At 43.2% G+C, this 13,492-nt stretch overlaps 1 protein-coding gene across 1 annotated transcript; it reads right to left on the bottom strand.

Annotated features, from left to right (window-relative positions):
• Positions 1 to 11,459: 11,459 nt before the first annotated feature.
• Positions 11,460 to 13,403, bottom strand: LOC131919659 (L-lactate dehydrogenase A chain-like). Its single transcript, XM_059274063.1, has 2 exons — positions 12,710 to 13,403; positions 11,460 to 12,114 (listed from the first exon to the last, which is right to left on the bottom strand). The coding sequence occupies exons 1-2, from the start codon at positions 12,908 to 12,910 to the stop codon at positions 11,950 to 11,952; spliced, it is 366 nt and encodes a 121-aa protein (XP_059130046.1). The 5' UTR covers positions 12,911 to 13,403; the 3' UTR covers positions 11,460 to 11,949.
• Between the last annotated feature and the right edge of the window lie 89 nt (positions 13,404 to 13,492).

Below are 13,492 nucleotides of genomic sequence, written 5' to 3'. Positions count from 1 at the left end.
TTACTGCTCACATTCCTGGGATGATGTTTTAGTCACTTGCTGAGTTAAGGTTAGTTACTCCCCACTGACCCAAGGAGATTGCCCTCAAGACCAGGCAGGCCATAGGTGCCAAGCTTCTTTTTGTGCAAATTAAATTTTAATTCCTCCTCAGGCAAGTGCTATTCCTAGATTTCCTAATTGATCTTAGCCTTTAGTTGACCCTACCAGAGAACTCTGCTTTAGTCACTCCCCTTTTGGGTTGTAATTGGAAACTGACATTTATTGCTTTATGTGTGGATCCTTATCACATTTCTCTTGGACCCTGAAAACTTCAAGCTTCAATTGCTTTGCCAAAGAATTACTGCATGTGTATACTGGTCATGATTAATGTCCAAATGACAACAGCTGGGTCATAACTCCACCTCAGAACTATCCCACACACAAGTGCAGACACATTATACATTTTAGGATAGATGGCAAAGTCTCCTGGGGAATGCTTAATGTTTTAGTGTCTTGTGATTTAAATGTGGTCGAACAGATCTTAAGCACTTAAGCACTGATATTATCTCAATCAATGTTACATTACATGATAGAGGAAAGAAAAGGCTAATGGTTTAGTATACATGTAGATCGGTACAAACAGGTTCTTAACAAAGTAGGACAGAGGCACTTAGGCCAATTATATTCATTTCTGCAATTGGTTACATGGCCTTAGCTGGTACTTCTAACTTCCTCTACTACTCACTCCGTATTTCCTCCACCCTCGGCACGTTTGGGTTCTTTTCCTGGAGGAATGACCCATACCTTCTTCCAAACTGGCAGGGCCCTTTGTCACCCCGCCTGGATTACGTTGTGGTTTCCCAGTGGCTTTAATCACAGGCCATGGTAGGATCAAGAGCCTCTCTAAAGGATCCTCTGCACTGCAGGCATAATCCTGCTCACCTGCATTGTGGAGAAGCAATCCAATGTCCCCACGGTAATCTGGATCAACCACCCCTCCTAACACTACTACTCCTTTCTTAGCCTGTTTTTAACTTAAGGTATCAGAAGCCCAAAGTCGGTGGGGGGTGGGGAGTGGGGTGGGGAGTCTGGCTTTAGTTCAGTGGAATGCTTGTTGTGTCTCTGGCACTACACTGCCTCTCTGAAACCAGAACTCCTAAGCCTCCAGAACTTAAGGTCTTAGGAACAGAAGCAAAAAAATTTCCTACTGAGTCACTAGAGGTGATGTTGACTGGAACTTTTTTTCCCATCCCTTAACTCCTGGATTTATGAATCCTGGCTATGGGGAAAAAAAATGCACCATATAGTAGATGTTGATTCAATACTTCTTTCTGGGGGATCCTCCCCAGCCCTCCGAACTGCTGCCGCCTAATTGGTACTGTAACGCTGTCTTCAAAGGGCCATTTCTCAGACCAAATGCTTTTGGATGGTTAGGGAACATTGTAGGAGCAGTGGATTTCATGAGTGTGTGCCCACTGTTGCAGTCCTCTGGCTGTGAAGTGAGTTCCCTGGTCAGAAGCAATACTGTGTGGAATACCATGACAATGAATAAGGAAGGCATTCTGTAAGTCCACAGATGGTGATTTTGGCAGGAGCATTACATGTAGGAAAGGCAAATCCATGACCAGTATAATCTCCTCCAGTAAGGACAAAGTGTCCTTTCCATGAAGAAAATAGTCCAATGTAGTCAACCTGGTACCTGCTGGATGGCCACCATATGGTGTCATACTAGGAGGCTCAGTGTTGGTCTCTGTGGTTGGCAGATCTATCACTTAGCAGTAGCTGTAGCCACATCACCCTCTGTGAGTGGAAGCCCGTGTTGTCAAGTGCATGTATAACCCCCATCTCTGCCACCATGCCCACTTTGTTCATAGGCCCACTGGACAAGGACAGGGATGGATGGGGAAAGAGGCTGACTGTCCACAGAACAGGTCATTCTCTCTCCTTGATTACTGAACTCCACCTCTGCTGAAGTCACCATTTGATGAGCATTTACATGGGACAAAAGTATCTTCACATCCTTCCCCATTTGTAGAGAGCTGTTCACAAACTTCTTCCCCAGATATTCTCACAACTTTCTTTTTTTATGTTTTATTTTATTTTATTTTTTCTGTTATCAGTTTAATACAGTACAAATTCTTATCCTAATAGTGAAATGTTGCACTGAAACTTGCCCAGTGATTGAGTAAAACCAAAACTTATTATAAGCCACAGTCATCCTAGGGTCCCCCTTGCTGTATAGGCTCCCTGGTTCTGTGGGTTGCTATTGGTGAAATTATTAAGGCCACTCCACGTAGTTAAAAGGGAGGTTTATTTTGTGGGGTAACTTACAAGTGAAGGGATAGGCTACAGGGTCTGGGAAAGGTGTGGCGCAGTCCGGCAGTGTGTCTGGAGAACTCTGCTCGGTCTACCTCCAGCGTCTAGGGTCCAGGAACCAAGAGAGCCTGCGCATCCAGATCTCAGATCTTGGGTCTTCAGCGTCCTCTCTCAGCCCCGCCTTGAAGGCGTGACAGTTACCAAAGCCTCAATGGGGGTTGGAACTTCCAGGTCAAAGCTAGAGTGGCTACCCCCTACAGGTTGCAGTTTGATTGTTTTTTGCTTTATATCTAGTATCCACTTATGAGTGAGTACATACCATGTTTGTCCTTCGGTGTTTGGGTTACCTCACTCAGGATGATATTTTCTAGTTCTATCCTTTTGCTTGCAAATTTCATGCTGTCATTGTTTTTCTCTGCTGAGTAGTACTCCATTGTGTATATGTACCACATTTTCTTAAGCCGTTCTTCAGTTGAAGGGCATCTAGGTTGTTTCCAGGTTCTGGCTATTACAAATAACGCTGCTATGAACATAGTTGAGCATGTATCTTTGTGGTATGATTGAGCATTCCTTGGGTATATGCCCAAGAGTGGTATAGCTGTGTCTTGAGGTAGATTCCCAATTTTCTGAGAAATCGCCATACTGATTTCCACAGTAGTTGTACAAGTTTGCACTCACTCCAACGGTGGAGGAGTGTTCCCTTTGCTCCACATCCTCTCCAACATAGACTGTCATTAGTGTTTTTGATCATAGCCGTTCTGACAGGTGTAAGGTGGTTATCTCAGAGTCATTTTGATTTGCATTTCTCTGATGACTAAGGATGTTGAGCATTTCTTTAAATGTCTTTCAGCCATTTGAGATTATTCTTTTGAGAATTCTCTGTTTAGCTCTTTAGTGTTAGACCCCAAAATCTAGGGTCTCAAGTGGGCGCCCCAAGAACCCAGACTCCAGTACAGTTGATGCAACAGCACGAGGTTTTTATTGAAGAGTCTATACAGACGGGCTACTCTTGTCCTGAGAGCAAGAGTCGCATCTTGCTGCAGCCACATGGGGGCTTTTAAAGGAAAAACCCACAAAAGCCATAAGATTACAATTCCCATACAATTTCATTTCACAAGATCATGGTCTGATCACAGAGTGGGTACAGTCACCTCCGCATGTACATTCTTCCTGAAACCTCAAGGTGGGTATCAGGGCGGGAGTGGAGTTTACACAAAGGTCACAGTGGTCCTTCCTGGAACACTTGCAACTATCCCAGTCACAGTTGAGCACATCTCTTAACAGAAATCTTTTTACATTGTTACATTGTGGCAGGGGTGGTTGAGTAATGGCTGAGTCAGGTTGCCCTTGGAACTAGTTTTCTTTTTAGTTCCTTATTCTCCTGGGGCTTGGTGGGGGGGGTGTAAGCCTGAAGGGTTAAGGTCTTTCATTTAGTCCATTTTTTAATTGGATTGTTTAGTATTTTGATGTCTAGTTTCTTGATTTCTTTATATACTTTGGAGATCAGTCCTCTACCAGATGTGGAGTTGATGAAGGTCTTTTCCCATTCTGTAGGCTGTCTTTTTGTCTTTTTTTTTTTTTTTTTTTTTTTTGGTTTTTTGAGACAGGGTTTCTCTGTGTAGCTTTGCGCCTTTCCTGGAACTCACTTGGTAGCCCAGGCTGGCCTCAAACTCACAGAGATCCGCCTGGCTCTGCCTCCCGAGTGCTGGGAGTAAAGGCATGCGCCACCACCGCCCGGCCTGTCTTTTTGTCTTATTGACCATGTCTTTTGCCCTACAAAAGCTTTTCAGTTTCAAGAGGTCCCATTTATTAATTATTTCTCTCAGTGTCTGTGCTACTGGTGTTATATTTAGGAAGTGATCTCCTGTGCCAATGCGTTCAAGACTACTTCCTACTTTCTCTTCTGTCAAGTTCAGTATAACTGGATATATGTTGAGGTCTTTGATCCACTTGGACTTAAGTTTTGTGCATGGTGACAGATACGGATCTATTTGTAACCGTTTACATGTTGACATCCAGTTATGCAAGCACCATTTGTTGAAGATACTTTCTTTTTTCCATTGTATAGTTTTGGCTTCTTTGTCAAAAATCAGGTGTTCATATGTGTGTAGATTAATGTCAGGGTCTTCAACTCAATTCCATTGGTCTGTATATCAGTTTTTATGCCAGTATCAAGCTGTTTTTATTACTATAGCTCTATAGTAGAGCTTGAGGTCAGGGATGGTGATGTCTCCAGAGGTTGCTTTATTATACAGGATTCTTTTAGCTATCATGGGTCTTTTGTTTTTCTATATGAAGTTGAGTTCTTTCCAAGTCTGTGAAGAATTGTGTTGGGATTTTGATGGGGATTGCATTGAATCTGTAGATTGCTTTTGGTAAGATTGCCATTTTTACTTTGTTAATCTGTAGCTAGAGTTTTCCTGCCTGGCCCACGTCAGGGCAAATCTCTCTCACCTGCCAGTCCCATAGCCGCTCAGATCCGACCAAGTAAACACAGAGACTTATATTGGTTACAAACTGTATGGCCGTGGCAGGCTTCTTGCTAGCTGTTCTTACAGCTTAAATTAATCCATTTCCATTAATCTATACCTTGCCACATGGCTCGTGGCTTACTGGCATCTTCACATGCTGATTGTCATCGTGGCGGCTGGCAGTGTCTCTCTGACTCAGCCTTCCACTTCCCAGCTTTATTCTCCTCCTTGTCCCGCCTATACTTCCTGCCTAGCCAATGGCCAATCAGTGTTTTATTTATTGACCAATCAGCAACACATTTGCCATACAGACCATCCCACAGCATTAATCCTACCTATCCATGAGCATGGGAGGTCCTTCCATTTTCTGTTATCTTCTTCAATTTCTTTCTTTAGAGACTTAAGGTTCTTATCAAACAGGTCCTTCACTTGTTTAGTTAGTGTTATCCCAAGGTATTTTATATTATTTGTGGCTATTGTAAAGGATGATGTTTCTCTGATTTCTTTCTCATCCCTTTTATCATTTGTGTATAGGAAGGCTACTGATTTTTTTCAGTTGATCTTGTATCCTGCCACTTTACTGAAGGAGTTTGTCAGCTGTAGGAGTTCCCTGGTAGAATTTTGGGGTCACTTATGTATCATATCATCTGCAAATAGTGAAAGTTTTGCTTCTTCCTTTCCAGTTTGTATCCCCTTGTATCCTTTTGTTGTCTTATTGCTCTAGCTAGAACTTCAAGTACTATCTTGAATAAATATGGAAAGAGTGGACAGCCTTGCCTTGTTCCTGACTTTAGTGGAATCTCTTTGAGTTTCTCTCTGTTTATTTTGATGTTGGCTGTTGGCTTGCTGTAAATTGTCTTTATTATGTTTAGGAATGTTCCTTGTATTCCTGATCACTCTCAGACCTTTATCATAAAGGAGTATTGGATTTTGTCAAAGGCTTTTTCAGCATCTAATGAGATGATCATTAGATGTGTTTTTTTTCTTGCAGTTTGTTTATATGGTGTACTACATTGACAGATTTTCGTATGTTGAACCATCCTTACATCCCTGGGATGAAACCTATTTGGTCATGGTGGATAATTGTTTTGATGTGTTTCTGGATTCAGTTTGCCAATATTTTGTTGAGTATTTTTGCATCAATGTTCATGAGGGAGATTGGTCTGTAATTCTCTTTCTTTGTTGCATCTTTGTGTGGTTTGGGTATCAGGGTAACTGTATCCTCATAAAAAGAGTTTCATATTGTTCTTTCTGTTTCTATTATGTGGAACAATTTGAAGAGTGTTGGAATTAGTTTTTGAAAATCTGAAACCATCTGGCCCTGGGCTTTTTTTGGTTGGGAGACTTTTAACGACTGTTTCTATTTCTTTAGGGGTTACTGGTCTATTAGTTTATCTGGTCTTGATTTAACTTTGGTATGGGGTATCTATCCAGAAAATTGTCCATTTCTTCCAGATTTTCCAGTTTTGTTCTCACAATTTTCTAATCTTCTCTTTCCAGTTCCCTGACCCTCCAGCCAATCTGTTGGCTATAGTTCATGAATCAGTGAACGACTCGTCATCTGGTCAGTTCTCATTTCAAGCAAAATATTGACCATGTGTTCTGCCAATTTTGAAGATTTCCCTTCCCCAATGTCATTCAGGGTTGTCCCAGAAAGGGTTTATAATGCTCCCACTGTTCACTTCTGGGTAGTGTTGGCATAATGTGCAGAATCATCAATAAACCAGGACCTATCCTGGTCTTCATCGGTCAACCACTCATAGGGAACACCCCATGAGATGTATGCTTGGGACAAAAGGCACTGTAACAGCAACAGAAACCACAGGTATGTGGGCAACTTCTTCTCGTAACTTGTTTGTGCTCTCATGACCTGCTCAGGCCTGATCATATTTATACCACTTCTACTTGTTAATAGATTGCTGTGTACCTCCTACTTTATGACGTGGTGGGCCAGATAATACCCAGTTCATGATGGGCAGCTCAGGTCACATAATAGCTTAGTGGCCTATTGTAACCAGCCTTTCTCTGTCCTGCCAGCCAACTCCTAAATACTGACACAGAGACTTATTAATTATGAAAGCTCAGCCTTAGCTTAGACTTGTTTCTAATTAGCTCTTATAACTTAAATTAACCCATTTCTATTAATCTACATGCTGCCATGTAGCTTGTGGTTTTTACCTCTCCCTCCTCATGTCCTGCTTCCTCTGTCTGTGTCAGGCTGGTGACTCTCCATTTCTTTTTCCCAGGGCTCTCTCTGTCCAGAAGTCCCGCCTGTACCTCCTGCCTAGCTATTCATCCTTTAGCTTTTTATTTAACCAATCACAGTGACACATCTTTACACAGTGTAATCAAATATCTCACAACAGCCTATTGTCAAATGTTCATTTCCACTAAGACCCAGTAACAGGCCAAGAACTCTCTCCTAAAGGGAGAATAGTTGTCTGCAGATGATGCCTTGCTGCAAAATCCCAAATGTCTCCTTTGTGACTCACTTCTAGGGGCCTGCAAAAGGCTCCAAACAGCATCTCTTTGGGTCGCTGTCACCCCAAGCACCATAGGGTCTGCTGCATCACATGGTCCAAGTGGCAGAGCAGCCTGCACAGCAGCCTGGACCTGTTGAAGAGCCTTCTCCTGTTCCAGGCCCCACTCAAAGCCAGCAGCTTCCCTAGTCATTTGATCTATGGGCCAGAGTGACATACACAGGTGAGGAATGTGCTGTCTGCAGGATCCAGAGAGGACAACTAAATGTTGTGCTTCTTTCTTAGTGGTGGGAGTGGCCAGATGCAATAACTTACCCTCCACCTTAGGAGCAATATCTCTGCATGCCCCACACTACTGAACTCCTAGAAATTTCACTGAGGTAGAAGGCCCATGAATTTTGGTTGGATTTATTTCCCATCCTCTGGTGAACATATATTTTACCAACAAATCCAAAGTGGTTGTTACCTCTGGTCACCTGATCCAATCAGCATAATGTTATCAATATAGTGTACCAATGTGACATTTTATGGAAGAGACAGGTGATCAAGATCCCTTTGGGGGCTGGAGAGTTTGATCAGCGGTTAGGAGCACTTGTTGCTTTTGCAGAGGATCTGTGTTTGTGTGTGTGGGAGGCCAAAAGAGAATATTGGATGCCCTGGGACTGGAGTTATAGATGGATGTGAGCTGCCATACCATTATGTAGGGTGGTAATTAAACCTGGGTCCTCTGGAAGAGCAGCCTCCACTCTCAGAGCTGGAACTCAATATGTAGACATGTTCTGGTCCACACGACAAAGTTACAGAACACTATTGAGTACAAGGGCAATTGAGAATCCATTCTTAGCTGGGTGGTGGTGGCTTATAACTTTAATCCCAGCAGTCAGGAGGCAGAGCAGGTGGGTCTCTGTGAATTTCAGGGCTACACAGAGAAACCCTGTCTTGAAAGACAAAAAAAAAAAAAAAAAAAAAAAAAAAGCCAAAAAGAGAAGGGTCCTGTCACAAGGAACTCTGAACCCACAAGTTGGGCAGGGTGGGGTTTATAAAGCTAAAACCACAATTGCATCATACCAGGTACAGACTGAGGGGTTTCTTTTTCCTTTATTCTTTTTATTTATTTCATTTTTAAAATTGGATTAATTTATTTTGAGACAGAGTCTTTCCATGTAGCCCTGGAACTCACAATGTAGACTAGGCTGGCCTTGAACTCAGAGATCTGCCTGCCTCTGCCTCTCAGGTTCCAAGCACAGAAGGAGGAACCCATGGATCTGTTAAACATCTTACAAAGCATTGTTTCTCAGAATGGAGAAACCGGTTCTGGCAAACAGGATGTGGTTGGGGAGAAGAGGAGGTGTGGAGTCAGGGTGACCTCCTGGGATCTCTTTTGGGCCCTTTCAGATCAACTAACCTCAAGTCACTGAAATCTTCATCTCTGTACTGGTATTAAAGGCATGCACCACCATGCCGGGCATTTTTCATGGTGAAGCCTACACCTGTGTTGTTAGGTGTGGGTAACTTGTCTTTCCTTCTGAGAAAATGTCTCTTATCCCCAGTGCCTAATCCTATACTAAAATACATGAAGCCCCAACTTAGCTTCAAGAGAACTTTAAAAATAAAGTGAAGCAAGCCGAGTGTGGTGGTGTGCACTTGTAATCACAACACTTGGGAAGTGGAGGCAGTGGAATAAGGACTTCAAGGTCATCCCCAGCTACATACAAAGTTCCAGGGCAACCTGGGCTACAGGAGATCCAATATTAAAGAAAATAATAAATAAAATTGAATTTTATAGTATATACATTATAACCTAACAGCTGTTAGTTTTTAAGTCTGTAATGGAGCAAATCCAATTATAATAGGGTAAATTGTCAAGACTACATTGACCGATCTTGTTATTTTTACAGCAGAGGAGAAAAAACAAGCCCCAATTTCCTTCCCCTTAACTGTCTCTCAAGATCAAACCCTAGCAGGAAAGCCTTGGAGGCAGAAATAGCAAGTTATTGCAGAAACCTCTCTCTAGTACAATTTCCAGGGCTGGTGTCTTAGCTTTCTACTGTTGTGATGAACACCATGACCAACTTGGGGAGGGACAGCTTTATTTGGCTCACACTTCCACATCATAGTCCACCATCCAGTCAATGACCACAGGAACTCAAAGCAGAAACCTGGAGGCGAGAGCTGTAGCAAAGGCTTTGGGAAACCCGCTCACTGGCTTCTTCTCTATGACTTGCTCAGCCTGGTTTCTTATATAATCCAGGACCACCTGCCCAGTTCACCCATAGTGAACTGGACCCTCCCACATCAATTACTAAGAAAATTAATTAGTGGGCAGTGATGGTGGTACACATCTTTAATCCTAGTACCAGGGAGGCAGAGGCAGGAAGATCGAGTTTTGAGGCCAGATTTATCTATAGAACGAGTTGAGTTCCAAGACAACCAGGGCTGCACATAGAAACCCTGTCTCAAAAAAACAAAAAAAGAAAGAAAGAAAGAAAGAAACAAACAAACAAACAAACAAACAAACAAGGAAGGAAGGAAGGAAGGAAGGAAGGGAGGGAGGGAGGAAGGAAGAAAGAAAGAAAGAGAAGGAAAGAAAATGCACCATAGCCTTGCCTACAGGCAAATATTTTCCACGAGGGCTCTGGGGGTTGAACTCAGGGCCTCAGGTGGCAATCACCTTTACCTGCTGAGCTATCTCCCTGGACCTGGTTTAGAATTCTTCAGCACCATGTGTCTATCCCCTTCCTTAGTGATGGAGTATTGTTCCTTATGAGCAATTGCCAAATTTTTACACAAATATATCGGATGCCTACATGAATGTGGGACATCATAGTTTTAAGACTTATTCCTTGTGCTTAGAATACAAAATCCACTAATAATGGAAATATACTAATAAAAATAATCTAGAGCTGGGTGGTGGTGGCTCACACCTTTAATACCACTACTTGGGTCACAGAGACAGGTGGATCTCTGAATTCTGTAGGCCAGCCTGGTCTACAGAGTAGGTTCCAGAACAGCCAAGGCTACACAGAGAAACTCAATCTTGAAAGAAAATAATCTAGTTATACCATCAATATAAATTTATACCAAATAGCTGCTCATTAAATAGTGTCCAGAAGGGGTGGAGAGTTGGCTCAGGATTAGCTCTTGCAGAGGACCTGGGTCTAACCCCCAGCACCCACAACCATTTGTACCTACAGTTCCAGGTGACACAGACCTACATGTAGGCAAAACACCCATACACGTTAAAATCCAAGAAAATCCAAAAATCAGTACTCTGAAAAAAAACATGTCCAAGAACTTGATATTCCTCAATAATGTGACAATAAAAGCAGCTTTATGTCTGTGTATATGCTCAGATGACTGTGTAGGATGGAGGATAACCTGAGATGTCTTCCTGAAGGCTATCTACTTTAACTTTTTGAGACAAAGTCCCTCACTGTGGTTTGAATAAGCATGGCCTCCATAGACTCATATGTGAATTCTCAGGGAGTGGCATTAGGAGTGGACTTCCAGGAGTAAGTTTGTCACGGGTGGGGGCTGGGCTTTGGGGTTTCAAATGCCAAAGCAGGGCCTTGTGACTCTCTTCCTACTGCTTGCTGATCCTGCATGCTGCCAGCTCCCAGCTATGAAAATAATGGACTAAACCTTTGAACCGTAAGCCAGCCCCAATTACATGCTTTCCTTTAGAAGAGTTGTTGTGGTCATGGTCTCTTCACAGCAATAGAGACAAACACTGAGCCCAGAGTTTGTAATTCACAATTCTAGCTAGCTCTATGTCTCTACCTCCCCAGTGCTGAGATTGAAGGGGTGTTTTAAGACCTGGGGACCCAATGCTTTACCAACTGAGTGTCTCCCCAGCCCAACTGTATCCTGTTTGTTTTCTAGACATGGTCTCACTATGTAATTCCAGCTGTCCTGGAACTATGCAAACCAGGCTGGCTGAAATGCAGATCCACCTGCCTCTGCTGGGATCAAAGGCAAGTAAGTGCCACCTTGACTGGCTGCCCAACTGTATCTTAAGAAATGAGCTGGAGCGGGATTGTGGTGGTGCACACCTTTACTCCCAGCACTTGGGAGGCAGAGCCAGGCGGATCTCTCTGAGTTTGAGGCCAGCCTAGGCTACAGAGTGAGTTCCAGGAAAGGTGCAAAGCTACACAAAGAAATCCTGTCTCGAAAAACCAAAAAAAAAAAAAAAAAAAGAGCAGAATAATCACTGTTCAAGGTTTATTTGGTGTTTTCATTGGCATGACACTTGGGTAGTTGGTTGCATCATTCATATGCACATCTTACTTTTTACGTAGTATTTCAGTGTACACCACAGACACATAATACACAAAATAATATCCTTTAGAACAGTTATGCACAAATATGCAGGATGGATTTACCCACTGGAGCCACGTTATGACTAACTGGGAACTCACTGGCCTAGGCATGTTGGTGAGGGTGCACAGCAGACACAGCAGGCCCGAGATAACTGAAGCCTGCACACAATTGGCAGTGTGTCTCAGAGACAGTGGGACGACAGTGGGACTGCCACACCACCAGGTTACCACTACACAAGTACCACTTAGCAGCAGGGTAGAGCTGTGGGAACTGCCACCTTAACACAACAACACTAAACACAGCTCAGATGAGGAGATGGTGTGTGGTCTCCATAGAAACCCTGCTGCATCCTGGACAGTGAAGCTCTAGGACATCTGAGGACTTTAGAACTGCAGCTCTTTCTGGATGCCCCAGAGCGTATCTGCACTCTTCTTCAAGCGGGCCTCCTCTTCAGAAGTCAGAGTCACCTTCACAACATCTGAGATTCCATTTTGTCCCAGGACACAAGGGACACTGAGGAAGACATCATCCTTGATTCCATAGAGACCCTGGACACAAAATGATTACATTTCAATTGTAATTCCCAGGATTTAGATCTCATACAGTTATGAAGCCTTTTCCAAACAGCAAGTGTGCTGGTCTGTTCTAGTCCAGAGATGCCCAGGTATGATGTAGTAGTGGACAGTGTAATAGAAAGTCACTAAGACAGCAACAGCTAGGCTTGGCACATGCCTGTTATGCCAGCACATGGGAGCTAGAGGCAGGAGAGTGTTCAAGGTTATCCTCAGCTACATAACAAGTTCAACATCAGCCAGCTGACCCTTGCCTCAAAAAAGCAAAGCAAACCAAAACCAAAAACCCCAAATTCTCACCAATGTACGTAATACACTACACTTCCCAATACCTGTAAGACTGGTAACTGAGCAAGGTCTCCTACGTGGCTCAGCATAAATCTTAGTCAGATATCTACAGTGCTAGTGGGACATTAACTCCACAGGTCAACTATTTCTTTCCAAAAGAAAAGCATGAATGGAGGAATTTATATCAGCTCAGCCAGTAACTGGGGGCTTCCATGAGTCTGCTCAAGACTTTGCAAAGCCAAGAAATAAATCTCTAAGAAGTAACTCTCTGCAGATCCATTACCTTAATCATGGTAGAAATAGGATGCACCTGCCTAAGATTCTTCATCATGCTCTCAGCCAGGTCAGCCACGGAGAGGCCAATGGCCCAGGATGTATATCCTTTGAGTTTAATCACCTCATAGGCGCTGTGGAACAGGAAGGATGGCAAAGGGTGAAGAAGGACGTGGAAAGACAAGGAAAATAAAGGTTTTACCAGACACATTTTACAATAAATACCACCAAGACATGTTATATAGTTAAGCAAGCCCTTTGCCAGTAAGGGCAAAAGTAAGGTAAAAAGACTGATCCCCAAGGGACTGAGAATCTTGTACACTGATAGAGGCTAGCGAGAATACTACGTTGTCAAGACAACTGAACCATACCAACCAAATTGGAGAGTCCCTGAAATGAAATAGTAAAAAGTACACACAGACATGGGAACTAATGAAGCAATGTGATGCAATGGAAGAGAGCACACTGTGACATTTCAGTGTTGTGAGAACTTCAGTTGTGTTGTTAGAGTTGTCTGCCACATGGGCTCTGTGGAAATTGAGAGCTATTCACTCACTGGTTCCTCAGAAATGGAATTCCACCCTGTACGGACCTCATCGCTACACAGACACAGAGGATTCATAAAAGGCAGACATTTCAGCTGCCATAGTGGTGCATGCCTTTAATCCCAGCACTTCAAGGCTACAAGATCTCTGAGGCCAGCCAGGTCTAGAGTTCCAGGCCAGCCAGGCTCTATAGTGAGACCCTGTCTCAAAAGAAAGGGGAGGAAGAAATGTCTTCAGCACTTATCTTT

This window comes from Peromyscus eremicus, chromosome 1, assembly GCF_949786415.1.
Source record: "Peromyscus eremicus chromosome 1, PerEre_H2_v1, whole genome shotgun sequence".
Lineage (NCBI taxonomy): Eukaryota > Metazoa > Chordata > Mammalia > Rodentia > Cricetidae > Peromyscus > Peromyscus eremicus.
This window is presented reverse-complemented; position numbering and strand designations above follow the sequence as displayed.